This window comes from Patiria miniata, unplaced genomic scaffold (genome assembly GCF_015706575.1).
Source record: "Patiria miniata isolate m_02_andy unplaced genomic scaffold, ASM1570657v1 HiC_scaffold_19, whole genome shotgun sequence".
Classification (NCBI taxonomy): Eukaryota; Metazoa; Echinodermata; class Asteroidea; order Valvatida; family Asterinidae; genus Patiria; species Patiria miniata.
Window position 1 is genome coordinate 13,467,429 of NW_024037057.1, and position 26,549 is coordinate 13,493,977.

The window sequence follows — 26,549 nt, forward strand, 5'->3', positions numbered from 1 at the left end:
CGCACATCACGCGCGCAGGGTTGCTATTATTCGTCGGCTCAGTGCGTGACATCGCGTAGGTGCAATCGGCTGATTGAGATTGTGTCCCGGACGCTGATTTCGAGCACAATTCAAAACATGACTGGTCAATTTTGGAATTTAAATCGAGATCTTGGAATATTGTTTTCTCGCAATTTACAGCATTTACTGAGCTGAAAATTCAACGGGTTAGTTGTTAAGCTGCACACTTCCTTAGATGAGCACTTTTGTTGCTACAAAAGAATAAAAATGCACAAATAACAAATGATATACTCTATTTTTCAATGTAGTAGAAATTGTGAGATTCAAGATTAAAAAAAAAATTGTTGGACATTTTGGTTGAGCTAAAATAAGAGGAATTAAGGATGTTTCTGTAGGATTTCCGTTGCAAGGTAATATACACGAGGGACAAAGTGAAAACAATTCCCAGTTCCATCCCAATTGACAGTGTACGGTCTACTCAATTATTAACAGCTAGTGAAACTAGGGACTTGATGATTTAGCGAAAACCACTCGAACATTTATTTTAATACAGTGTTCCATGAAAGATAATCACTACTGGGGAAACTCGAGTGCTCGCACGACCCTTTGGATTAAATACACTGCACTGTTAATCATCTTACAAGTGTCTATTTTCAGTCAGATGGAGTGACTTTTCAGTGGAAAATAGTGAATTTGAAACATTTGTCTTTTAAGCATTTGAACGTGCATGTAAATTGAGGGTTTATGTAGTATTCCATTGCTGTTTTTAAACCATTTGAAAGATCTACAGCATGAGCCAAAAAGAAAGGACTTTTGAACTTCTTGTCTTTTAAGCATTTAAATGTTCATGTAAATTGAAGGTTTATTTAGTATGCCTTTGTTGTTTTTAAGCCATTCTAAAGATCTACAGCAAAAGCAAAAAGAAAGTGACCCGTATTGATGATTTTCTTTTCTTAAAAAGCAATCAAATTGGATACACCAATGAAGTAGGTCTTGAAAGAGCATGATTTACCAGTCACATCTGAAAAACAAGAATTACTGCAATTGATCCATTCTATCGGAAATTGCGCGTGTTTTACTAAAAGAACCATATTTTTGCTGATTCTGTGTGCACATGGTATTCACGGTTTCCGGGTATTCATGGTATTCATGGGCCCGTAAAACTCATAAAAATGGAGCGAGCCACACTTTTTTCTTTTTTTTTCTAATTCGGTCACTTTCATTTGACTCTTTTGAGTTTCAAATCAGAAATAAGTTCATTTAATTTGTTATTTTTCTAGCCAACCAAAATTAATTCACATTTGAATTAGAGATCGAAGGGAAAAAGGGACATGTTTAGAAATGGAATAATAACTATAACAAATGGCAATTATTATCAGCACAACAATTCAATTCAATTCGGTAAACATTTATTCTGCAGTCTCTAGTGAACCAATACATAGTGTGATAATACAGTGATAATACAGTTTAATACAGGGTGAGACATACGGTGAGTCAAAACAAGCGTAACCCAAACCCCCAAAAATACATGTCATCTTTAAAAAAATATGAAGCATCAAAAATAATAAGGACTGGAAAGCCAATTTCATATGCATAATCCGTTGAATACCACCATTTAAACGCAATGACCCTAAAACCTGGTTTGTCCAAAAAAGCAATTGATTGTGTATTCTGACTGTTTTCGAACAACAAAGAAAATGACACAGAATATTATTTATTATTAAAACTTGTGTCAACAACTGTAGTGCACAATATTTTTTGTTAACAACCCTAGTTAGGCAAACAATATGATTTATAAAATGCATTTTTTTTAAGTTGGGCCTTCAAAGGGACTTTGTTGAATGTTTTTTAACTTTTAAACTGAGGTTTTATCGCTGGTGATGTTTGAAGAAAATTGTGACGACGATTCTTGAAATAGCATTTTTGACGAAAGTGGTTTAAGTGTCATTGCGTTTAAATGGTGATATTGTTGAACGGATTCAGCAATTTCAACAATTGTTTTCATCTAAACGTAGCTTATGAAATTGGCTTTGCAGTCATTAGTATTTTTAGTGTTACATATTTTTTTTATTTTAAATATAATTTGTTGTTTTGGGTTTGGGTTTCGGTATTTTTGACTCACCCTGTATTTAAGTAAAACATGAAGGTAAGTACCACCAGTAACAAAATAAAACTCTGAAGCTAATTAATTTTATTATTAAGGTTAACAGATAGGGCCATTTAAAAGCAAGAGAGTACAAGGCTGTTCACACAAGCAAAGGATTGTACTTGGAACAAACCTGGACAAACTATACAACCTAATAACAAGAACAAAACACAGACACAGTCAGACACACAAACAAAAGACAAACGAAACCAGCGTAGTAAAGTCGAATTATGAACTAAGCTAAGGCCAAAAAAAAAAGTCTCCGGTTTCTGGTATGGAGCTTGCACAAAAGTGGTGCGGCGACGCGGCTTTTTTTTTTCTTAACTGATTTTTTTGCTTCAAATGTCGGCTGATGACTGCAAATTGTGCCCGACTAAACTTAGTGCAAATATATGGGAGTCCAGAGAGGCCACATAAAGCTTATTCTCGACCATAACCCAATCTAAAAACACGTTAAAATTGTGCAGCAGCAGGATTCCAGTCAAACCAGTGAGTTTGGCGGTTTTGAGACATCATCTTTCATTGAAAAAAAACCTTTTTCATTTTGCCGACGCGCATGGCTACGGCGACGCGCGCGCATACCAGAAACCGGAGACTTTTTTGGCCTAATACAAGATGAAAAAAAATAAAGAAAAAAAATATCAGTGTTGTAGTACTTGTACTCGGTATTCGTACTCGGAATGCAAGTACTCGTACTCGTACTCGGAAGTACAAGTACTCGTATTCGTACTCGGACGTTCAAGTACTCGTACTCGGAGACCTGTTCTTGTACTCGGAAGCACAAGTACTCGTACTCTTACTCGGCAACCTAGGTACTCGGCAGTACTCGGTATTCGGCAAAAAGTACTCGACTACAACACTGGAAAATGTTAACGCACAGATAACAATGAAAACCAGGGGAAAAGGTAAATAATGAATATCGAAAGACAAACAATACTTCAGCATTCGCAGGATAGACTGGATCCTGCCCTTATCAGATTCGTTAATTAGGGACCAGGAACCAGTCTACTCCAAGGCGCATACGTTTGTGCGTAAGAGCAACCGGAACCCAAAGAAAGCTTTTTAAGTGGTTTGCAGACGCAACTCACTTAAAAGGGCATCCTTTTTATATTTCTTTAACAAAGGCATCATTTTTCATTTTTTTAACAAGGTCATCCTTTTTGTCTTTGGTTCTCATTTCCCGACCGACCCTATTTTGGGCTCCCGACAGAAAAAAAAAACCTTTTTTTTAATCACCGCCGACCCTGTCTGGCACCTCATTAACAAACAAAAATTAAACAGAAATGAATATAAAATAGAAACAAAAATGCCTATCAAATCGAGGCATTAAGGCGCTGTGTTAGTTAAAAAGCTACTGAAGATGAATACCAGATTTTTAGGCGAAGTAGGACGTGTAGCAACCAGTGGAATCCTAAAAGCTGAGAGGATGTTGCCTCTTGTCATATTATGTGTCTATAATATATCTTTATTATTAAGTGGACGAACCTGTGTTAACAGGAACGGAGTGCCCATCTCTCTTTCGTTAGCGGTTGGGCCAGACTCAAATGCTGCTGTGGGGGGATCGCCACACCTCTTCCACAGCGAGTCTGTTACCTTCCGAGCATTGAATAATGCCGATACCCATTTAACACCTGATTTGAGAGAAGTAATTGAGGTAAAGCGCCTTACTCAAGGGCACAACACGCATGGCCACGGTGGGGCTCGAACCCAGAACCTCGCGATCATGAATCCTGTGCTCCACCGCTAGATCACACGTACCCTTTACTAGTAGTATGTCATTGCTGCCACTACAGCCAAAATGTTAGCGAGCTGCGTGGTGCAGATAAAACGTAAATCAACTATACCTTGCCAAATATGATTGCATTATTTTATTCAATGATATCAAGTAATCATACATTGATTGCAATAAACACAACTAGAGACAATACGCACTTGGCATCATTTAATTTAGTCATATATACGGGTGCACTGTATAAATAAAAAGGGACACTCTTAACAAATTGGGTAGCCGGCTCCGCAAAAAAGGTATTAAGTCGCGCTGTGCATTATCTTGTAATGGCCCGGTCAAGGTTGAGAATGAACATTTCATCAGAATGTGATATTAATTTCTTGTCATGAATGACATCTTTAATACCTACAGTTCCAGGTTACATTTACAGAAATGTTGAATTCGATGGACACAATGAACAAAAAAACAACCCCTTTGTGTGCATCGTTTTGTTGTTCTACAATTAAGCCAGGTATTTCGAAGCCTGTTTTCTCAGTTTGAACTCCAAGAAGGTAATTAATATGCAAATACGTCATATCTCCAGAACGGGAGGGGCTATGACGCTCTATGATATACCAAATGTAAGCTTACGATATGGGCTTTGCAACCAGGTATATATCCCAAATTTCTCTTTTTTGCGACACAATACTTTTTTGCGACATAATATCCTTTTTTGTGGAGCCGGTCACATTAATTTGGCTATAAGGAATACAATAAATTTGTGGAAGAGAAGAGTCAGTAATAATAATAATAATAATAACTGAATTTATATAGCGCTTTTTGCCAGAGGATACAAAGCGCTGGGGGAGAATGCAACCAAAGCCAGGTAAATGAAGTATATGAACATATGAGACCCATTATGAAGCACCTTTTTGCTAGGTACTGCGGCGCATCATTGCTGCCACTGCCAGAAACACCGGGGCAAACCCCTCCTCTTAGCGACAAGTGTTACTGGGTTCTTTAACGTGCATTACACAACACACGGGACCTACGGCTTTACGTCCCATCCGAAGGACGAAGCAATAATGGTAAAGTGCCTTGCTCAAGAGCACAAGCACCATGTTCCCACGGTCAGGATTCGAACCCGTATACCACGGCACACGAGTCGAACACCGTAACCATTGGACCACAGCGCACTTTAAAGTTGTGAATCGACAAGACTTCAATTCCCCTTGCTATTCCTTTTTGCAAAACATTGAAAAAGCTGGACAAACACAAAAATAACAAACACAGGGGGCAAGTGGGTTTAAGCATAATTGGTCAGTCAGGCACACTGGACTTTTAGCAGCGTGCAGCGTGCTACCCCTGAGACTGTTCATGTTAATTGAGGGTTTATATAGAATTCCATTGCTGTTTTTAAGCCGCTTAAAGATTACTCTCCTTACAATCAAAATTTGATACGCCAATGAAGTATGTATTAAAAGAGCATGTTCTTCCACTCAACTGAAAAAAACCATTACTGAAATTGATCCATGTTATCAGAGGTTATATACAAGTTTTACTAAAACACCTTATTATAGGCCTATATATAAATAACTACATGTTCGATTTGGTTGTAACTTGCTAATGTACGTATAATGTGCTGTCATCGTGTGTTCATCAGCTTCACAGAATCATTTCAAATATCTGAAATATCTTGTGTTTGTCCACAAACAGATTTCTATTTTTTATTATTTTTTTTATTTTTTATAGCTGTCCACGGAATGGCATTATAAACTATTGGGCTGAGTGAGATTACAGATGACACACAAGCATTCAAATACAAAGAGATTTTAATCATGTGAGTCGAAACTGACGCATTATTTTACTGTGAGATTCTGTGTTTTGACACAAAATCTACAAACAACAATTACTGAAATTGACACGTGATATATGAAATTATGCATGTTTTACTATACCAAAACGTAAGTGAGCTGCAGGGCGCAGATAAAGTATAAGTCAACATGGTCAACTATATCTTGCCAAATATGGTGTTATTATTTTATTTACTTATATCAACTAATGATAACGTATTGCAATAAATACAACTAGAGACAATACGCACTTGGCATCATTTAATTTAACCATCTTTACGGGTGTACTGCATTATGTTTCTCAGATTTAAAGAAACTGCTTTCGAGTCACACACAAAAATATGCGAACCATAGAAATAAACAGGGACGCCCTAAACATATTAGCCAAGAAAATATGAGCAGAGTTAATACACTTTCAAGTGATGACAAGACAAGCCTCCTGCCTTTCAATTCCCCATACCGGTTTTTTTTTTGGCAAAACCCAATAATTGGAATGGCAAAACAACGATAACAAAAAAATAACAAAAATAGGGGCCAAATTGGTTTTATATCACAATAGGTCAGTCGGGCTCACTGGACACTAAGCAGAGTGCAGCGTGTTACACCCGAGACTTTTCAAGTGGCCCTTTAAAGGGTTCAAGCGAGGACACTTGTCAACTCTGACGTTTGCAATGTTTGCTAGTCAAACCAAAGTGGCCAGTAAACCAAATGTTGATACTCGCATAAATAAGCTTTTGATTTGTTGTACAGGGTGAGTAAAAAAAGCTCTAAAGCCCCCCAAAAAAGTCTCCGGTTTCTGGTATGGAGCTTGCCCAAAAAGTGGTGCGGCGACGCGGCTTTTTTTAATTTTTTTTTACCTGATTGTTTTGCTTCAAATGTCGGCTGATGACTGCAAATGGTGCCCGACTAAACTTAGTGCAAATATATGGGAGTCCAGAGAGGCCACATAAAGCTTATTCTCGACCATAACCCAATCTAAAAACACGTTAAAATTGTGCAGCAGCAGGATTCCAGTCAAACCAGTGAGTTTGGCGGTTTTGAGACATCATCTTTCATTGAAAAAAAAACGTTTTCATTTTGCCGACGCGCATGGCTACGGCGACGCGCGCGCATACCAGAAACCGGATACTTTTTTTTTTTGGCCTAAAACAACCAAAATTATATTTACTTTTGACAAAAAATACGTAGCAACAAAAATAACAATGACTGGAAGGTGAATTTCATAACCTACTTTTAGATGAACAAATTACTTCAATTGCTCAATCCGTTCAAAGAATATCACCTTTTAAACACAATGGCCCTAAAACCTCTTTCGTCCAAAAAAAATGCAATTTTAAGTATCGTCATCACAATTTTTTTCATCACCAGCGATAAAACCTCAGTTTGAAAGTTAAACATTTTCAACAAATTCCTGTTGAAGGCCCGTCTTAAAAAAAAATTGATTTTATAAATTATATTGTTTGCCTTACCAGGGTTGTTAATACAGATATTGTGTACTATAGTTGTTGACAGTTGTTAAAACAAGTATTCTGTCATTTTCTTTGTTGATCCAGACAGTCAGAATAGACAATAATTTTGCTTTGACGAAACAAGTTTAAGGGTCATTGCGTTTAATAATGATATCATTTGAACGGATTGACCAATTTCAGTTATTTTTTTCATCTAAAGGTATTTCATGAAATTGGCTGTCTATTCATTATTATTTTTGGTGCTACATATTTTTTTAAAATATGAAATATATTTTATGGGGTTGGTTTGGATTCTGCTTATTTTGACTTCGTATGTATTTCAAAAACATTATCAGCAGAAGCCTTAAATGAAACAGTTTATGATTGTTCTGAGTCAAATCTTGCATCAGTGTTGTTGTTAACGAGCGTGAATACACAGATTATTCCTCACGACTGAAGACTTGAAACAAAATGTATCTGATATAACTATAACTCCGAGGACCTATTAGCTCACGTGGTTTGTCGTGTGCAACCTTTATCGGATTGTTGATGGTGGCACGGATCCTAGACACCAGGATAAACGACTGTTCTGAGCTCCAGTACAAAATGCACTGAGCGGACTTGCCTTAATTGGTTAGACGCGTGATAACGGGCATTAATACCCGTTGGCGCGTAATCGCGAATTTTCCAGATGTGCCATTGTGTTGGGTTTTTGCATGACATCTAAAACGGAAATATTCATAAAACTGTAAGCAAAACTACTTCTTATTTAAGATATAATTGTTCCAAATTATTTAAGAAATAAATACTTCAGGATATAAAAGAGGGTATTGTGCAGTTTTTGTCGTCATATATGAAGTATTTACCCGGGAAATAAACGTCAAATTTCGAGGAGAACACCGTTTACCCAAATTTCGTTTTAATGAGGCTTTTATTAAAATTTTTTAGAGAGATGTGATGCCGAACCGATGAAACAAAAGAGACATTTCATTGTTCATCTTAAAGCTAAAGATATTGTGCTCGGCATTACCATGGTTATGTAGTTATCACTTATCAGAATTCAGTAATAAAGACCAAAAACGTAGACTCATGAATATTCAAAAATATAATTTGCTGGCTTGACAGACTTCGAGGCCAGATCGGGCACAGAGCCTTGCAAATCTAAAGTCCAACGCGCGCAGTGGTCTTTGTTGAAAAGTATTCATGGTATTTGCCACCAGTACAGGCCGTTATCACGCGTCTAACCAGGAGTTGGGCCGAGTCGTTTATCCTGGTGTCTAGGATCCGTGATGGCGGGTACAGGTTGCCCTTTACGACTGTGAGGACTTGAAACAAAGCGTAACCTGAAATAACGATAACTTCAAGGACTTAAGCGCAAGTCCTCGGCCCAAATCCTTGGTACCTTTTGTGAGCAAACTTTATGGAAAATGTCAAGAGAAAGTGCCCGTCTGAAAATAGGCAACGGGGAAGAAAACAAAACGGGTCCTCAGTAGTAATAGTACTCTCTGTATTAAGATCTGATAACTGCTGTGCATTAATATATTGCCTCAAAACTCTTGAAAAATGTCAGACATTGGTTTTGAGCAATTTTAGAGTAGACATAGCCTACTGATCACGTTCCCCGCTGTACGTATGTTGTCATTTTCATATCCATGCTTGACTTGTTTCTCCAAGTAGCTCTAAACACAATGTTCAAGACGTGCTTTCGTCATGGTCTTGTTATTTAATAATCGAGCCAACGTCAATATTGTTTCGGGATGAGGTTAACAAAAAAAAATCTGTGAAATGTCGAAAATCACTTGATTCCCCCCAGCTTCCTACGCATAACGCACTTGACTCTACGCATTGTATTACGGCCCTGGTTGCCATGGGAACGTGTGCGACTTGTGTGTATTCCTTAGGCTCGAGGGAACCTTGGCAAGGAGCCAAAAAAGAAAAACAGTCAATCTTGAGGCTCTCTCAACTAATGGATTGAAATTTCATGGGGGTTTAGATATGTATAAAGTTATCAACACTCTTAGGTACGAACTCTTCAAGGAAATGACTTATTTGGGTGGGTTTTTTTTGGGGGGGGGTGTTTGAGATGAGTCCGCGGGAAGCGGATACACGACTGTGTATGCAGTGACTATTATACAGGGTGTATAAAAAATAGGAAACCCAAATGTAAATGTAAATTATAAAAAAAATCTAATAAATATTTTCAAATACGTTGATGATCATGTGAAACACCAATGATATCTTGATTGTGTGTATATATGCGGCCACGGATGACTGAGCATTCATTGTTATTCTGTTAAGGGTCAAAACCTGTACTGGGCCAAGTTTTGTGCAAAAGTGTAACTGGTATGTGAAACGGCAATTTCAAGAAAGAAGACATCCTTTTCTTTCAAACAATTTATTCTATTTTGACATAATTGATTTAGCCACTCTCATTGTTAAAGTTAACCCCTCATGGCCCAATGCCATGCAACGTGGCAAAAAGTGCTTGTGTAACTCATTGATGTGTCCATTTCAACCTTAGCATAACAAACCAGCCAGCAATCTAAGCCAGGTAAAACTTGCCCAGTACGGGTTGTGAACCTTGGCTGAATACAAATGAATGCTCAGTCATCCGTGGCCACAGACACAATGAATGCATCATTTGAAAGAGGACACATTGGTGTTTCGCATGATGTTAAAGTTTATTCGAATTTAAATTCGTATTTCCAGCCGCAAACTTATTTGGCGCCATGTCAGTCTGATGCCACAAATAGCTACGGTAATTTGATTAATCTAAAACAATAGCGATGAGTCGGTGTTTTTTTTTTCCACCCAAATAAGCCAACATATTCACTCAACCGATGAACACACATTCGCGTGTTCGAGAAATGTATCAAAGGAACATGTGTGCGACTGGAATCACGACTAGCACCAAAAACAAAAGTTTCGGAGTCAAGTTTGTTTTATAGCATGGTTGTGTGGATATGTTTCTTCTTATTTTCAAGGCTTTTCCCAATTAGTTAGCATTATTCCGTTTAAAACGCATGTTGGAGCGCAATTAGGCGCATTCCAGGACGTAATATCCCTTTAATGCATATAGGCTTCCGTTGAAAGCACGACGGTTTATTCCTATAAACCATCACGAGAGAATCCGTGTCAACTAAATTCGGTCAACTGGGCAAAACAGCTATTTCTTTCTGATGATGTTTTCATCCGAACCTTTGCGAATGGTGGTAATTCCTCTTATCTCGAAAATGACAGCAGTATACTCGGTGCAATAATTGCTGCTTTTGCTTAAATGATATTTACCTTGTGTCTCAAGTTATCTTCTCTGCCCCTCCCCCTTATCACCTTATTTTACCTCTTTTACATCTTTTTTTTACGCCTTTCGTTAAGGAGAATACACTAGAAAGTGTGGATTCGTAATTAAAGATTTCACGAGGCGCGAAGCGCTGAGTGAATTCGTAAATGAAAAATCCACACTTGCGAGTGTATTCTCAAGTATTGTCATTAACAGTCCAGTGAGTGGAGATGAAAAGACTTGCATTTTTCGGGGGGGGGGGGGGGTCGAGGCTCTTGTAGGTCTACGTAATCAAGCATTGTGGCTTGTTTAACATGTGTATCGCCACACCCGTACCGCCAAGTCATTTTGCGTGTACTAGGCTTCTTTCGTCAACATGGATAGTTCAGGCGACCTTTTTTTCGGACTCATAATACTTGCGAACCACCCACCCCCGCTTTTTGTCACTTACCAACCATCACGCACTCTTTTGTTCGGATTTACACTCCTACCCTTTCATTTTAAGCCACATTGGTCCGTCCCCTTATTAATCCCTCGCGATCTGTCCCCCATTTTACACGTCTTTGTTCTTACTTCCATTACATGCGCTGTGATCCCGCCCATACTCACCTGTCACCTACTTAATCCCTCGTAGTCTGCCCTCCCCTATTTAATCCGTCCGTTGTTAGTTCTTCATCTCCATCCTCTGTGATCTTCACCTACACTGGTGTGCTCCCACCCACGTAATCCCTTTTGTGTTTCTCCTCCCAACCCTGCATGCCTGTGAGTCCCTACATGCTTGTTTCTTGTACCTCCGTCATGTTGCCTCTAAAGAAGAACTTGTTCAGTTCGCAACGTCAGGCCGCATTAAAATTTTAGCTAAATGATATTTTTTTAGATAAATGTTATTTTAGATAAATGATTTTTCTTTTTTTGCCTCTGAAGAAGTCTTTGCTAAAGACGAATTCAGGCCTCTGTATCGTTTTGACTTGTATATTTCAGGTCAATCCAGTCAGTGAGCAGTTTGCAGCAGCTTATTATTATTCATTTTTTTAATGATAGTTTGACAGTTTCAATTTGGAATGTTTACAAACAGTGTCCATAACCTTTAGGCAGGGGCAAGATAATCAACACGTAATATATAGATGTGTTTTCGTATGCGTCACCGCCACGAAATAACACTTCATAGCAATTCATGATTAAATAATTAAATTCGTGACTTTTAAGTTTCTTTCTCAGTAATGAAAAAAAAATAAAGTCAAATGAGAATAGATGTAAACTAATTTTATAGCATTCAATAAAACTGTTATTATAATAACATTAAAGTGCTTTAAGTCATCCGTATATACATCATTACAAGTATGCTACATAAGGGCCATAGTGAAACGATTGAGCAGTGCAAAAAATGTTCCCAGACTATAATTAACAATTGTTGACTGCTGTGATGTGGGATATGCCGCTTTTAACACCCCAGGGGCGCATAACACCCGAGGCGAATAAACGGCAATATCACATCAAGCAGTTAACAATTATATTGTTACATCGTGCCAATAAGTCGAAGATAAATGGTTATTATGCAAGGAATACATTCAATCAGTCCGGTGACTTGTAACCCTTGATAACTGCAAGACAGGGGCGGCGGGGGAATTCCCCCCCTCCCCGTTTTACCCAAGTGCCCCACTTACAGACATAAATGTGCCACCTCAAGCATAATAAATGTGCCCCTCGAGATGAAAACTAAACTGACCCTAACATTTCGGATAATTTGTTTTCAGTAAGCATTTCCCAAAATGGTATAGAAAGTTCTGATATGAACGAGGAATATGAAAACCAAGTGAAATGGATTGAATTTTTCTTACCATTTTTGAGTACCCCTTACCCCAAGGTTGTTGTATGGCTGGTTGGATTCAGCTTGATCAAATACTTTTGAAGCAGTGAGAGGACATAGCCTCATGGCATATAAATGTAACGTGAGTGACGGTGGAATTGCCCATTTGTGATAAATTTCTATCCTTCGTCAGGCACAGTAGGTAATCACATTTTTGTTTTTTTAGACAAGCTAATTATATTACTTTTTAAGAAAACGAAGCAGGGATAGATGCTAGTTTCTGTATTTAAATAAGATAGGCTGGAAGACTGCAAAAGCTTGAGAAAAACCGTTTATGATCAAAACAATGAGTTGTGTTTTACAAATTATTTAAAATGTAGTCTACATGTTACAATAATGTATATCTGTGTATATATAACGTGCGACGCATTTAAAATAAAAACAAACTAAAAAGCAAGATGAGATTTTCAACAATTGTTTCTAAAATCAATTGTAGTCTACATATTACATTAATGAATATATGTGTGTATATAACATACTACCCATTTAGAATGGAAAGTTGGAAATAGGAAGACGAGATTTTCAACAATAGTTTCTATAATCAAATCTGTTGCCCAGGTGAAAATGAGTTTCAAAATGCTAATGCCTAAGTGCCCTAAAACATGTTTGATCAACTGGTACCAATTAATCATTATTAATGCATTCAACATGATTTTTAAGAAAATTAATACTAAACTGGACAAACACAGTAATAAAGTCGCCAAAAATCCCCTTCTTCATTCCAAATTCAAAAAAAAATTCACATTTATACATTACAAGGAATTAACTGGAATGTTCTGCATATATAATAATTAACCCCTCAAATTTTGAGTGTTCAAGACAAACGAAAGTATATTTAAATGAAACCCTAAAAAGAAAAACAGAAACAAGAATCTAAACCTAAGTGTTAAAAATACAACATTCAAAACGTTCTTTCACTCCACTTTAAGTACTTCACGCTCACACGCAATGTTCACAATCACACGCGTGTTATGACACTCGATGTCATCTCATAGCCTAGTTCAAATTCTTAACATAAATGTTTTTTGAACAAATGGATTTCTACTTGAAGTGTCTAACGATAAAGTAGCATTTGTTAACGAGCACTATAGTTGTTGCGTTAATGGCATATCTGTGTATAAGTTTTCACTATAGGCAGAGTTCAAGAAGGTAAATTGGGTTAAGCTTATAAAATCATTTGCATTCCTCCAAAATGTAACCTACCGAATTATTATCAATTTGAAAAACTTACTTAGATTAAAGATCATACTAAAACCAGTAGCAGTAGTAGTAGTAGTAAAAGTAGTAGTAGTAATAGTAGTAGTAGTAGTAGTGGTAGTAAAACCAAACACCCCGTGAAATTATTTCGTCTGGCTTGTTGTCATTAGGAAGAAATCAAAATATGTACATAGTGTTTTTTACGAAATCAGGTTTTGGGTGACCAAAAGGTTGTGCATGATCTGTAGCATTATTCGAAAATATAATATCCACAGAGCTGATATTTCAACAGGTTAGGTTTTAAACTTTCGTCTCTGCATTTTGGGTCGTGTTAGTATTGGAAACGAACTAAATGCATGAAAAGCAAATGATCTCAAATGCCTTTCAGTTCATTGTTTTTCTAGCCTAAGAAATGTGCTTGCAAAAGATCAATTGATATATGCAATTACATTAGCTATGTTTTTTTCAATTTATAAACACACAAATATTCTGTCGGGGATTTTTGTTTCCTTAAACAAAATGAAAACAGGTAATTTAATACATTAAAGAAAATATGCATTGCCAGTCACAATTATTTTTGGAAGGAAATTGAAAGCTGCATTAAACCACTGAACCTTGTAGGAGTAGCATACAGGGCACCGCGGCCATCATAACAGCAGTATTTCGAGGACATCGTGCCAGTTGGGGTATGAACGTTCTCATGGTAACAAGCTAAGAATATCCGGGCCACACTGACCAGAATCATATTTTTTCTTCCGGCTCAACTCTTTACTGGGTGAACACGACACTTTCCCGGGTTAGAATGGGCACTATTCAGGGTCAAATTGACACTTATTCAAGATAAAAGCCCGGGGAAAAAATTTCACGGAAAAAAGTAATTTGACCCGAAAAAGTGTCATTTAGACCAGCAAAAGTGTCATTTAGACCCGGAAAAATGTCACTTTAGCCTGGAAAGGTGTTATATTGAGCCCGAAACGTGTAAGTTTAACTCGGGAAAAGTGTCAGTTTGACCTGGAGAAGTATTATTTCTTACCTGGGAAAAAGGTTTAGCCAAATAGAGCCCGGTTTCGTGGTCAGTCTGACCCGGATGTTTTTAGAGTGTTCCTTACAAACGCAAACACTTCCAGTGACACTACCGCACCCCTTGCTTGTAATTTCGATAAAACCGTGGAAATTTTTTTTTTTACTCATGTGTTTGCATGTGTATCTTTTTATGCAACCTCCATGAGAACGCTAGCCGCTGACTGGATGGTGTATATGACAATGGACAATTGCTTCTTGACAAAGTTCCACTTTTCTGGATCTGGGTTGTTTTCGATGTCAAACATGGCGTCCACGATGCCTGGGAATTTGTCACTGGCGTAGTTGTCTCTGCTGCTTGGCGCGAAGACAATGTGCCTGAATGCAAAACACGATGGCAAAACTCCTTATTGAGCACTAGTATTAAAATGTACGTATACTGGGGTGTAAGAGATAGTTATGCCTATTTAAAAGCGCATCATTACTACCCTGCTTGTTGGGTCAATGAAACATTCTAAATCTCAGCTCCCTGGGGAGTATACAGCTCGATGCTGCCATTTCGGCGCAAAGTCGCTAAAATCATTCAGAATAACTCGCAGGTACCCAATTTACTCGTGGGTGGGGAGAAGCAATGAGTGACAAAGTGCCCGAGGGCACACGCACCATAATTAACACGTTTGTTTGTGGTGTAAATCGAGGATGTTCTTTTGTTCCTCTTCCCTTTTCCCTTGTTTGTACTTTTTTCGCAACAGCTCTCAAAGGTTTATACACGTTTTCCAACCGAGGAGTCCTCAGTTCGGTTTCTTTCCTCGATTTATCGATGGTGTTGCCCGTGTGTGTCTTCGATTTACACCATAAACATGCGACTCAGATTGAATCGAACCCACCACCTGCAGAATTTCCCGCAGAAAGGCAGGTTCATTTATAATTTATAATGATTGACGGAAGTCTATAATAATACATACGAAATAAATTGTAGTCTGGTTTACAGACTTACACATTCTCCGGTAGGGGCGGAATATCCTAGAGGGGGCACTAGTTCCTAGGAGAAAATGGCCAGGGTGCACAATATCCTGGCAAAAGCAGGAACATTCTGTCCGGAGAACGGAATATCATGGCGGGCGGAATTCCCTACCACACCGGCATTGTCACAAGCTTACCTGACAAAGGGACGATCGGGAAGTCCCTGTGGGTCACTGAAGGCTCGTTCAAAAAGGGTCATCTGATCGTTCAGCATACGCACCATCAGAACGCTGCAAAAGATAAATAACGTAGGGATAAAAAATTGGCTTTAACAATCCAACGCACACCTCAACATGAAACGAATTTGCCTAAATTATGAGGAAAAATAGAATATTAAATCGTAAGTGCAACTTTAAAATATATAAATTATTAACAACTTGATGTTGTGGAACGAAATTTGATAATCTTTTCATCGAATTTGTATAATGTTTTTGTGAAGAAAAAAATTGGCGGAAGTTAAAGGACAACATGAAACTTTCAAGATACAGATTTCTCAAAGCATTTGTTGGCATAACGCCGATTTTTTTTTCATCTTTCGACTAAATCAAAATGTTAAGTTCGAGAACACAAGCACATTACTTCAACGCATCTTACTCAGTTTTATCCACCGATTCAACTTTGGCCTTGAATTTGTTGGCAGCATCTGTCAGATTATTGACAGCCGACTGCATGTCATCTAAACATTGAAATGAAAAGATAACAAAAGGCACATTATGTCTTCGATTGGTAACATGTATTTGACAATGAGAGACTTTTGAGACGCTTGGTGGCAGCAAACACCCCAGTTCTTTTTAATTGTTAACGTCATGTTTATTTAGGGACTATTCCAGCGTTATGTAATGACCGTGACTAGAGCTTTTCAGCGCTAAGTGAATAAACCTGAACATTTATTTTTCAATCTTACAGGCCTACATCCATCATCTAGTAACGCTCAGGGAGAGTACAGACTAGAAGTTTTAGATCATTTATCCGAACCGTTGTATTACACTTGTTTCCAAAATGCTGGGATTGATCTTAGGTTACTGTGCGCATGCTCAAAATGACGCAAAAGGACTGGTGTGTTTGCTGCCACCAAGCGTTGAAGCGTCTCAAAGGTTGTATACCAGATTTGGCATTGATATCGCGAATGAGGGAGCTATAACAATGCCAATCTTGGTGATGAAACTGGTGCAAACAGACATGAATGTAAGGTACTGACGTACGTTTACATGTTGGTGAAATGCAAAGTTGTTCAACTATAAAAGTCAAGTTGCTCAATCGCTTCAATAGACGTGCCATTTCAACAGTTGCATATAAAAAAAAATGGCGTTATTTACGGCGCCCACATTCTCTCAGAAAGCAGCTCGACAAATCATATATTTCTCCGTTATTCGTCCGTTAATAGTAACAAACGTTGACATTGTCTATTGCTCCTACATATTTTTACCTATATTTCAACCAAACGTTGTCACAGTAACCAGTAGCTAAGCCCCAGCATGCCACATGACCAAAAACCTAAATTTTTATTACTCATAAGACTACTTCTTCCAGGAAATATATGGCACAATCACGTGACTGATGCATGAACACGAATTCGTTGGCCATCAGCTTCCCATATATTTCCGATCGAGCTTGTTTTGCATTATTGTTCTTTAATGTGACAACAGGCAAAAAAAGTAAAGTTTCTTCACAATTTGTACACGGTGGGTTCATGTTTTGTAGACCAACAGAAACTCCCAAAACTGAGTGTTGGCCTTAAAGTGACATCACAGTAACAGCGCCCTCAAGGGTCGCAAAGCAACAGCAACGTGTGCTGTTAAAAAGGGGAACGGTTCAGAGGAATTGATATGTGTATGGAATTGTCTTGTTCGATGTAAAAAAAAAAATCCTCAAAACATTTCATTTTGATGAACACTTATTGGGCACTTTTCTTTACCAGGAAAGAATACGCTTCTGTACAGAATTCTGTATCTATAAATAGATTAGTAGGTTTGGTAATAACCAGAGGTCTGGCCATACTTACCAAACATGATACCTTCGGCAATCATTTTTTTGCCCACGGATCCCTCGCGTAGGCTCACGTAGTATTCCTGCACGTGTTCTGCGTACACGGCTACGTCCATTGGCAGCACTACAGAGTCCGCCAGATTGCGAGCGAGTTCGGACACAAGTTGCGTTATAGCGCGGTGGTAGGGGAACCCAGGGTCGTAGTACATATCAACCAGCTTGAACGTCTCGTAGACCGAGTGGTACATAGGGTAGCCAGAGATTAGAATCGTTTTCTGTTTTTGTGGGCGAAAACCACAAGAGAATACACTATATTACATACAATGCAGAGTGAGAAGTCAAAAGTAAAACTTTATTATTGCTTGTAAGAAGGCTTTTCTCCATTCATATCCGGAGTTCCGGACAAGTTGTCGAGTAGAATCATTCACTTTGTCCGAAAAAAGCTTTGCATTTTCCCCAGATATTTTCCGATGAAGTTTTCATTACCAACTGCTTAAATCATCAGAATAGTTATGTATTGATAGCTTCATTGCGGGAATATTGCTGCGAAGTTGCTCAGAATACTGCAACTTCTATACCCGATAAAATGTCCGGAACATATCCGGAACAGATCCGGAACCAGGATATGACTTGAGACGGAGTCTTAACTAAACGCAGAGAGGCCACATTTAATGCAAACCATATCCAAACCATGTTCGTACATCCAGTGAACTATACTGAAAACAAATCCATTATATTGATTTAGTTCTGCTTGGCTTGGGTTTGGTATTTTTCAACAAGAACTGTACATATATCCCTATACATTTTTGTCTTCCAAACAAAACTGTTTTATTATGCAATATGTGCTATAATTACATGTATGCTGCGCGAAAGGAAAGTCCAAATCCGGTTTCCAAATTTAATATTAAGCTGCTAAATATCGTGAGCAGCAAGCCGATTTTGTTAGTGTAACTTTTCACTGACGTAACATGTAATGCCTAATAAATAGTGTTTTAATTTGTTAATTTATTTTTCACATTGTGTGCCACACAATCGTGGACGTTTCAATAACAAATAAAAAACACAGTACTAATTTGTTTGTCTGTTGTTTATTTCTGTACTTATTTTGAACTTTGACCTAATCCTTTGGAACCCCTGGCCATTCAGAAAGGCAAGCTCAGGCAAGCCTAATAAAGCTGGTTCCAAAGCACACGGCAAAGCTCTATTCAATTGATTCAGAACGGCTATTCACTGGAAGTCTCTTCATGAATCTGGTCTACACAATGGGCCGGATTTAGCCCATTCATTCGCGTCACGGTTAAAGAGGATGTGGAATGCTCGAAGACATTTCCGTCATTTTTCGGGTATATGTAGCCTAAGGTGTGATGAAATAAAAACGACTATTGTTTCTGTCATGAAATGAGTACAAAAGGTACTTTTGAGAGCTGTTTTTCAGGTCCAGTTTCGACCCGAACGTACAACTGTGTAAATGTCGTCGTGACGTAAATCGTGACGTAATAAACAGGACTCCCGATGCACAGTAGCATACACGAGTCCTGTTTATTACGTCACGATTTAATTACGTCACGATTTACTGTGTTTTGTTTGCTGCCCGCAACGACGACTTTTACACAGTTGCACGTTCGGGTCGAAACTGGACCTGAAAAACAGCTCTCAAAAGTACTTTTGTACTCATTTCATGACAGAAACAATAGCCGTTTTTATTTCATCACACCTAAATAGGCTACATATACCCGAAAAATGACGGAAATGTCTTCGAGTATTCCACAACCTCTTTAATCGTTTTGGATAGCACTGCCGGCTTACAAGTGACAGCCAGTCAGTATAGGTCAGTCAGACAGTCAGTTAGTCAGGTACCAGATACAAAGAGAACAAAGGCTCGTCTGTTTGTGCACGCTAAGATAATACTATACCTTATCATACGTGTAGGTAAAATCAGCCGCAGAGATTCCAACAACCTGAAGAAACGGCGCGTAGTCACTTCCAGAGCCGAGGGTACCAATACTAGAGACAATAACAAAAATACGAAAGGCAAAATGTTCACTGGTCTATGGAATATCCTCTAGCGCAGCAAGAGTCTATGCTATTCGAGCAGATTTGGCGATTAATTATGCAAAACAAGACAAGTTTCCGACAATTCAGCCAGTAACCCGTTGTTGTGTTACAAAAACACAGCAGCCAAATTGACCAATTACAACTTAGTTCACATATCTGATAGAAATGACGTCATAAGTCTAAAACCGACTCCGATTGGCTGACACACAGGGTACCATACAATTGTCATTATTCACATATATCAGACGTTGGTTACCGAAAGGTCTCCGTTGACAACGGGCGACAATCAGACTCCGGCTTTTACAATGTTTCTAAGTTTCGGTATTTCGTAACTCATTATTACACGACTCGCGTATCAATATCTGGAAACACCTTCATTTTATCTGCTATTCCGCTGTGGGAAAAAAGGCCTGAAAAAAATTGCTCATCTTTGCTGTGCTAGTGAACTGTACACTCTTTCTCTTTTAGTTGAGTGCATGTTTACGTGGTTTCAAATATACCCTCTTAACGTTAAAGTGTATAGAAAACCACTCTATAAAAAGCTGTCCTCCACATATGAAAAGAGGAAGATTTGCTCTTTTAGAGACGTTTTTCACTGGGTCCATATTGAAAAACCACTGTAGAAAGAGTTACACTTCAACTCTCCGAGCCACATGGCAGACTTGTCCTTTAAGATTGTGTTTATACCCCATAACAGTAAGAGAGTAAGGAAAAACCTGTGTATTTAAAGATGTTACGGGAGTCAGGCTGGCACAGTGGCTACTTTCATTCGCCTTCCACCGCTATGGCCCGGGTTCAAGTCCTGCCCAGACCAATGTGGGTTCGATTCCTGCATGGATCACGCGTTGATTGAGTTTTGAATCCCTGACTCCGTGGGAATTTACCCAAAATATTCTTTCGGGTTTTCAGTCCCAATTAGTACCCGTCCAAAACTGTAAATTCCTCTCACTGTCTTTCACAGGTTTCTTCAGGCTTTCTTCAGGCTAAAGGCTTTCGAGCTACGGTGCCTAGGGCACAAAGTTGAGAAATTCTTGTTTTAATTAACAGAAAGAAATATAATGTCCCGCTTTAATAATACAAACATTGGGCACAAAACCGGACTTAAAACAACAATTCACCGAGTGACTTACTGTGGGTGTCCGTCCACGGTGTTCCCCACGAGATCTCGTTCCTTCCAGGTATCATACACAGTCTGTGACAGTTTGGGATCGGGATCAGCCACCTTGGAGCGGGGGAGAGAGAAGAGGGAAAAGAGCTGGACATTATCTTCAAAAATCTTACAAAGCCTTGTTATTCCTTGTGATATATACCTCCACACTGTCTCTTTGCTATTGCTTTTTGGGGTTGTTCTACATTTTTTTGCATGTCTGATTATGTCTGCAAAGTCTGGTTTCCATATCGACTTTAAGCTTAATACGCTGACTGTGCAGACAGTGAGCGGAACAATCGGCAAAGTTGAACCGTGTTGAACGTTGCCGATGGTCCGCGAGGTAGCCGACTGAGTTGTCGGCGACACTTCTGGAGGAAATGTTTCCGTAAGTCTGCATTGCAGTTTGGGTCGTGTTTGCGTTTCTCTTCGCGATTCGTACGTCGATATGAAGCTATAGACTTAATGTTATTCCTATCTGTGATCCACTCAAATTCAGACTTGCGTAATTTGTTTTTATGTGCACGTTTGAATGACGATAATATCGAATACTCCGATGTGTATTTCGCCCGGAATATCGAAAATGCCCCCAAAAATGGATATTGAGCAAGCTTGCTGAGCTGTTTTCCACAAGTTTATGTTTATATAAATCGGTTGCATTCAGAATCCATCTTTGTGGTGTGTGTTTTGTTATGTTAATTCATGAACAAAGAATGCGCAAGAGGTCTACTCGTATCCCTGTTGAACAAAAACACGTACCTCAAAAATATATTGCTGCCGCGCAACGATCTAATTGTGTTCTCTACCTTTGATATTTTGCCTAATACTGCATACGTTTGTTTCATACATTGCAATGTAAAGAGTTCCATACATTGCCTTTTACGCATAATGTTGAATATTTATTTTGCATAGAAGAACGGAAATAAATGTGACACTGATTTGAATTGAGTTAAACTAGGTCTATTCTTTCTTTGTTCGATTTAATTCCAAGATTCAGTCAACAATACATAATATGCACAGTTAATCGTCTGCTAAATACGTAGGCCTACAACTAATTTTACACACAAAAAATCTATAAATCCGTTTACTTCATATGATGAAGCTGGAGTTCCTGCTCAAAAAAGGGTGAAAAGGTTAGAGTACTGGCCATATCTAAAACGGCCCACTGACTGTTCACCTGTATTAAGTAGAGTATTTAAAAACCGATAGCTTTTATGTGTTTCACCCACCCTAAAAAAAAAATTTCTCCACGGATAGAGTGATCGAATTACCATATTTTGAAGCAGCATTTTTTTTATTTCGTTCCAAAGTGGCATAACCATTTACATTACCGGAAAAAGTGTTCAATGCAATCTATTGTATCACGGCAAAATGTACAATCGCTCTTCTTCCATTTGTGTTGCCAGACTTGCGTGAGGTAAAACTTTCCAATAAATTGAAAAGGACTTACTATCTGGACAGCAATAAGCGAGCCTTTTCCATATTATATCCCAGACAAAGTTATCCCTGGATATTGTTTTTCCAGAAAGTCTCTGCTATGGGGTGGTGAATTTTGTACAAGTAAACATGATGAACGTGAACGACACAAGCCGAGATCAAATGTAAAACGTGTAAAATACACAAGAAGCCATTCAAAACAGAGCAGAAGTCATGTACACATCACACCATGCCATGACAGGACATTTGACATATGAAAGCTGTCATATAAGTTTGGGGGCACGTGTGGTCTAGCGGTGGAGCACAGGATTCGTGATCGAGAGGTTGTAGGTTCAAGCCCCACTGTGGCCATGCGTGTTGTGCCCTTGAGTAAGGCGCTTCACCTCAATTACTCCTCTCAACCTAGGTGTTAAATGGGTACCGGCATTGTTCAATGCTGGGAAGGTAACAGACTCGCTGTGGAGGTGGTGTGGCGATCCCCCCACAGCAGCATATGAGTCTGGCCCAATCGCTTCGAAAGAGAGATGGGCACTCCGTTCCTGTGAACACACGTTCGTCCCCTTTACTTTTTATATAAGTTTGCTAGCAAGGGGTACAATATTTTAGGGTGCTGTGCAGGCATGAACAATTTAAACTATTTTTTTTGATTGATTAATGTAGGGATTAAAACGGTGACTTACTTTCCTTGCAGCACTGTATATTGCATTGTAGAGGTTGGGAGTTCCAGCGATTTCGAGTACGAACGTACCTATGAATTGAAATAGAGGAAACTGTGCATAAACGACCGAGGACCTGAGCCTATGGCCTCCGTAGTTTTGTGTGCAAATCTCTTTGGCCATGTCTAAGAAAATATTTTAAAAAGTCCAAACGATGGGCCGATAACTGCACAGGTCTTCTGTAAACTAAACAGGTCTTCTGTAAACAGTAATAAAAAAGCAAGAATAGTATAAGTGCTCTATAGTAAAGTATGAACCAGGCAATATCTCCGAGGACATAATGAGTCCATGTCCTCAAATGTCCTCAGTACATTTTGTGTGCGTAAAATCTTTTGGCCATGTCTAGATTAGCTTAAAAGGTACACACAATAGGCCGGGAACACGTAACAAACTGTCAAAATAGAAATAAGAAAACTGTCCAATAGTAATACTGTCAAAACAGTATAAAGAGAGGAAAGTATACTCCATAGTAATATTATGGTAGAGCGAGACAATAACTCCGAGGACCTGAGTCCAAATCCTCCGAAGTGTTTATGTATAAATCGTATGGGACATGTAGATGGTATATGATGGTTTTTCTCAACCGAGGACATGAAACAAGGTGTCATCTGAAATAACAATTATCTTCGAGGACCTAAGCCCAATTAAGTCCTTTGTAGGTTTTGTGTACAAACCTTATGGGACATGTGGATTGTGTGTACTGATGATTCTTAACTAAGGATATGGAACAAGGCGTCACATAAAATAACTATTATCTCCGAGGACCTGTTCCCAAGTCCTCGGTAGTTTCCGTGTACAAACCTTATGAGACATGCGGTTGGTATATACAGATTATTCTGAACTGATTGAAACACGAAACAAGGTGACACCTGAAATAAAATTATCTCCAAGGACTTTGTACCTCGGTATTTTTGTGACCGTATGGGACACGTCAAGAAATACAATAAACGCCTAAACATTACGAAGGGAACACAGAACTTTAAGTGTGCCATTACGCAATTCATTTTGCAGCTACTATAGCTTTCGTGACTGCATAAAGCTAAAAGCAAGTTCGGGCAAGGACCATTACTCGACTAGTGGCTGATTCGTGACGTTACTTACAGATGCGCACTAATAGCAAATGTATCTGTGCAAACGCTGGTCAAAACGTCATCACAAAACGTCTTGATCCTGGCTCTCCGCTGTGCATTATGATGCGCGCGGCTATTGGCAACCAGCGATTGAACCAAGCCCGGGCTATCTCCGGCTCCAAATAGTCGTCTTGTAGTTACACCATCCTGCGTTCGAGTGTGGATTCTAACTTTTATTAGCCATAGTCGTGCTCGAAATTGCTCCAAATTAATGTTTACATTTTTGGGTAAAGTGTGGTCCAGGATTATTGCAATAAATAAAACATTCTAATGCTTTGTAGCGCTTTCCATCGTATCAACAATCCTAAAGAGCTGTACAAATATTCCCCTTTCATCAGACCACGAGACCACGCGGAACCGATATCAGCGCACATGCATTCGGTCCACAGGTACTCATTCGTATATAGCTGGGTAGAGAAAGGCAATTGTTGTTAAGTGTCTTGCCCAAGGGCACAAACACCATGTTCCTGCCAGGGTTCAAACCCATGTACCATCGTCAAACACCGTAACCATGAGTCAATCACCGTAACCACTGGACCATGGCCGTCTCATCCCATAAGATAATTGAAAAGCCACTGACCTTTTACAGCGATATCCTGGTTCAGATATGCTACCGTTCTAGCTCCAAGGTTCTTTGCATACTCCTGATTAAAAAAAACATTCAAAAATGTCACATTGATAGTTTCACACAGAACAAGGTATTTTTGTGCTTTGTTTGAAATAAAGTACGCCATTGTTTATAGTGTTGGACAAAATCTAACACATGCATGCCAGAATTGCACAAAAACTGACACAACGCAAACTTCCAGGCTCTTTTTACATCTGAGCTCATTCATTAATTAAATCTGACCATCATTAGATTTGTATGCATTTTGCTCATTTACATAAATACTCCACTCAAAATCGAAACAACAAATCCAAAATCTTGATGTTTCATCTCAGTGGAAAATGAAATTCGCCCTAAGCGTGCGCAGTAATGGGCGCATGCGCAGTGATGGGCGCATGCGCAATAATAATGTATAGGTTTGTGTTACCTCGACCCATTCATTAGAGCCAATCAGACCATACTCCTCAGCTCCCCAACTGCCGAACATAATGGTGCGACGCGGCCTCCAACCTGCAGGTAAATTAAGTTCATAAAATTGAACTCGTAATTACTTGTGACGGACATGTGATCGATAGGTGATGAACTTTGTCAATGACGTGATTAGTATATGCCTGCTTTGTCAGTTGGTTATAAACATTTTCATTTACCCAACGGGTTGGGTTTTTTTCACATCATGACGATATTGACATGTGATCGGCATGTGATTTGCACTTCATTGACTTATTTGACTTGGTGTCATTGTTACACTATCTTTAACGAGTTTTCTTATAACCCGACTCATTCCAGAAGACTTGCAGTCTAGTACCGCAAGACGGATCAATGTTTCCATGACATGTAATGGACTCAAGAATATCTGTGCCAGCTTTGACGAGCTTTCCCATGATGACCCGACTCATCTCCATCAGACATGCATTACCGCTATATATCGGTGGCCCCATAGCCCCACGCATCACGACGGTTACCAATGGTCATACTGACATGTGATTGACATGTGATTGACATGTGATTGACATGTGATTGACATGCGATTGACATGCGATTGATATGTGATTGACATGTGATTGACAAGTGATCGACTTGTGATGGACATGTGATTGACATGTGATCAGCAGGTGATTGACTCAAGAATATCATTACCATCTTTGACGAGTTGCCCAATAACCCGGCTCATCTCCATCAGACATGCTGTACCGCTAGACGGATCGATGGCCCCGTAGCCCCACGCATCACGATGGTTACCAATGATTACATAACGATCTGCATCAAGAAGACGAACCATTAATGCAATTCCAAAGCAGAAGGATTAGTTTTTATCTTCTAAATCTATAAAAGCAGTGTCAATTCAGTATGACGGATCCAAGCCGTGTAGTCTGTTCATTCTCTTTGCTTTGAAATTTTCGAGAAATATCAAGTGAATTAAGAAAGAAATAAAGATAGAAAAACAAGTGGAAAGAGCGCCTCCAGCGCCAAAGGTTTGTAGCAGCCAGTTTGATATTTCCAACTTCCAGATTAAAATATTAAGGGTCCGTTAATATGCCCAAAATTGCCTACGCGGGCTAAATCACGATTTGTATGCCCATTGTTTTGCTATTACAGCATTTTGTTGGCCATGAACTTGAAGGTGGAAGCCGTGATCCGGACTGCGACATTGTATTTCTGTGAACTTGGACGAAACTGGGCCCTAGAGTTGCTCTATTTTGCAATGGAGGGTATACGCATCATTTCTCAAAACGGCGACTTCTTTTAGGGATGATTGTCGTTGGATAGAATTAAGCTTTAATTTGATGGTTGTCTCAGTTAACACCGAGGAGCTGGAGTGGTGAGTTTTTTCCCGGTTTTGAGAAGTTGCCGGGGTATTTTTGTGGCAGTTAATGTTTATCTGCAACCCTAAGCTGTAATACATTTACTTAATTAAATTACTAAAAAAAA

General features: G+C 38.9%; 1 protein-coding gene across 1 annotated transcript in view; it reads right to left on the reverse strand.

Annotated features, from left to right (window-relative positions):
* Positions 1-11,683: 11,683 nt before the first annotated feature.
* The window catches only part of LOC119725848 (putative N-acetylated-alpha-linked acidic dipeptidase), a 33,419-nt gene continuing 18,553 nt past the window's right edge, over positions 11,684-26,549 (reverse strand). Inside the window, exons 9-18 of the mRNA XM_038197441.1 lie at positions 25,758-25,877; positions 25,048-25,130; positions 24,594-24,657; positions 22,848-22,915; positions 20,714-20,805; positions 19,442-19,532; positions 17,545-17,803; positions 16,137-16,218; positions 15,680-15,772; positions 11,684-14,897 (exon numbers count right to left, since the gene is read on the reverse strand). Coding sequence (XP_038053369.1) covers positions 14,711-14,897; positions 15,680-15,772; positions 16,137-16,218; positions 17,545-17,803; positions 19,442-19,532; positions 20,714-20,805; positions 22,848-22,915; positions 24,594-24,657; positions 25,048-25,130; positions 25,758-25,877 — 1,139 coding nt within the window. The 3' untranslated portion in view covers positions 11,684-14,710. The remainder of the gene's footprint in view (positions 14,898-15,679; positions 15,773-16,136; positions 16,219-17,544; positions 17,804-19,441; positions 19,533-20,713; positions 20,806-22,847; positions 22,916-24,593; positions 24,658-25,047; positions 25,131-25,757; positions 25,878-26,549) is intronic.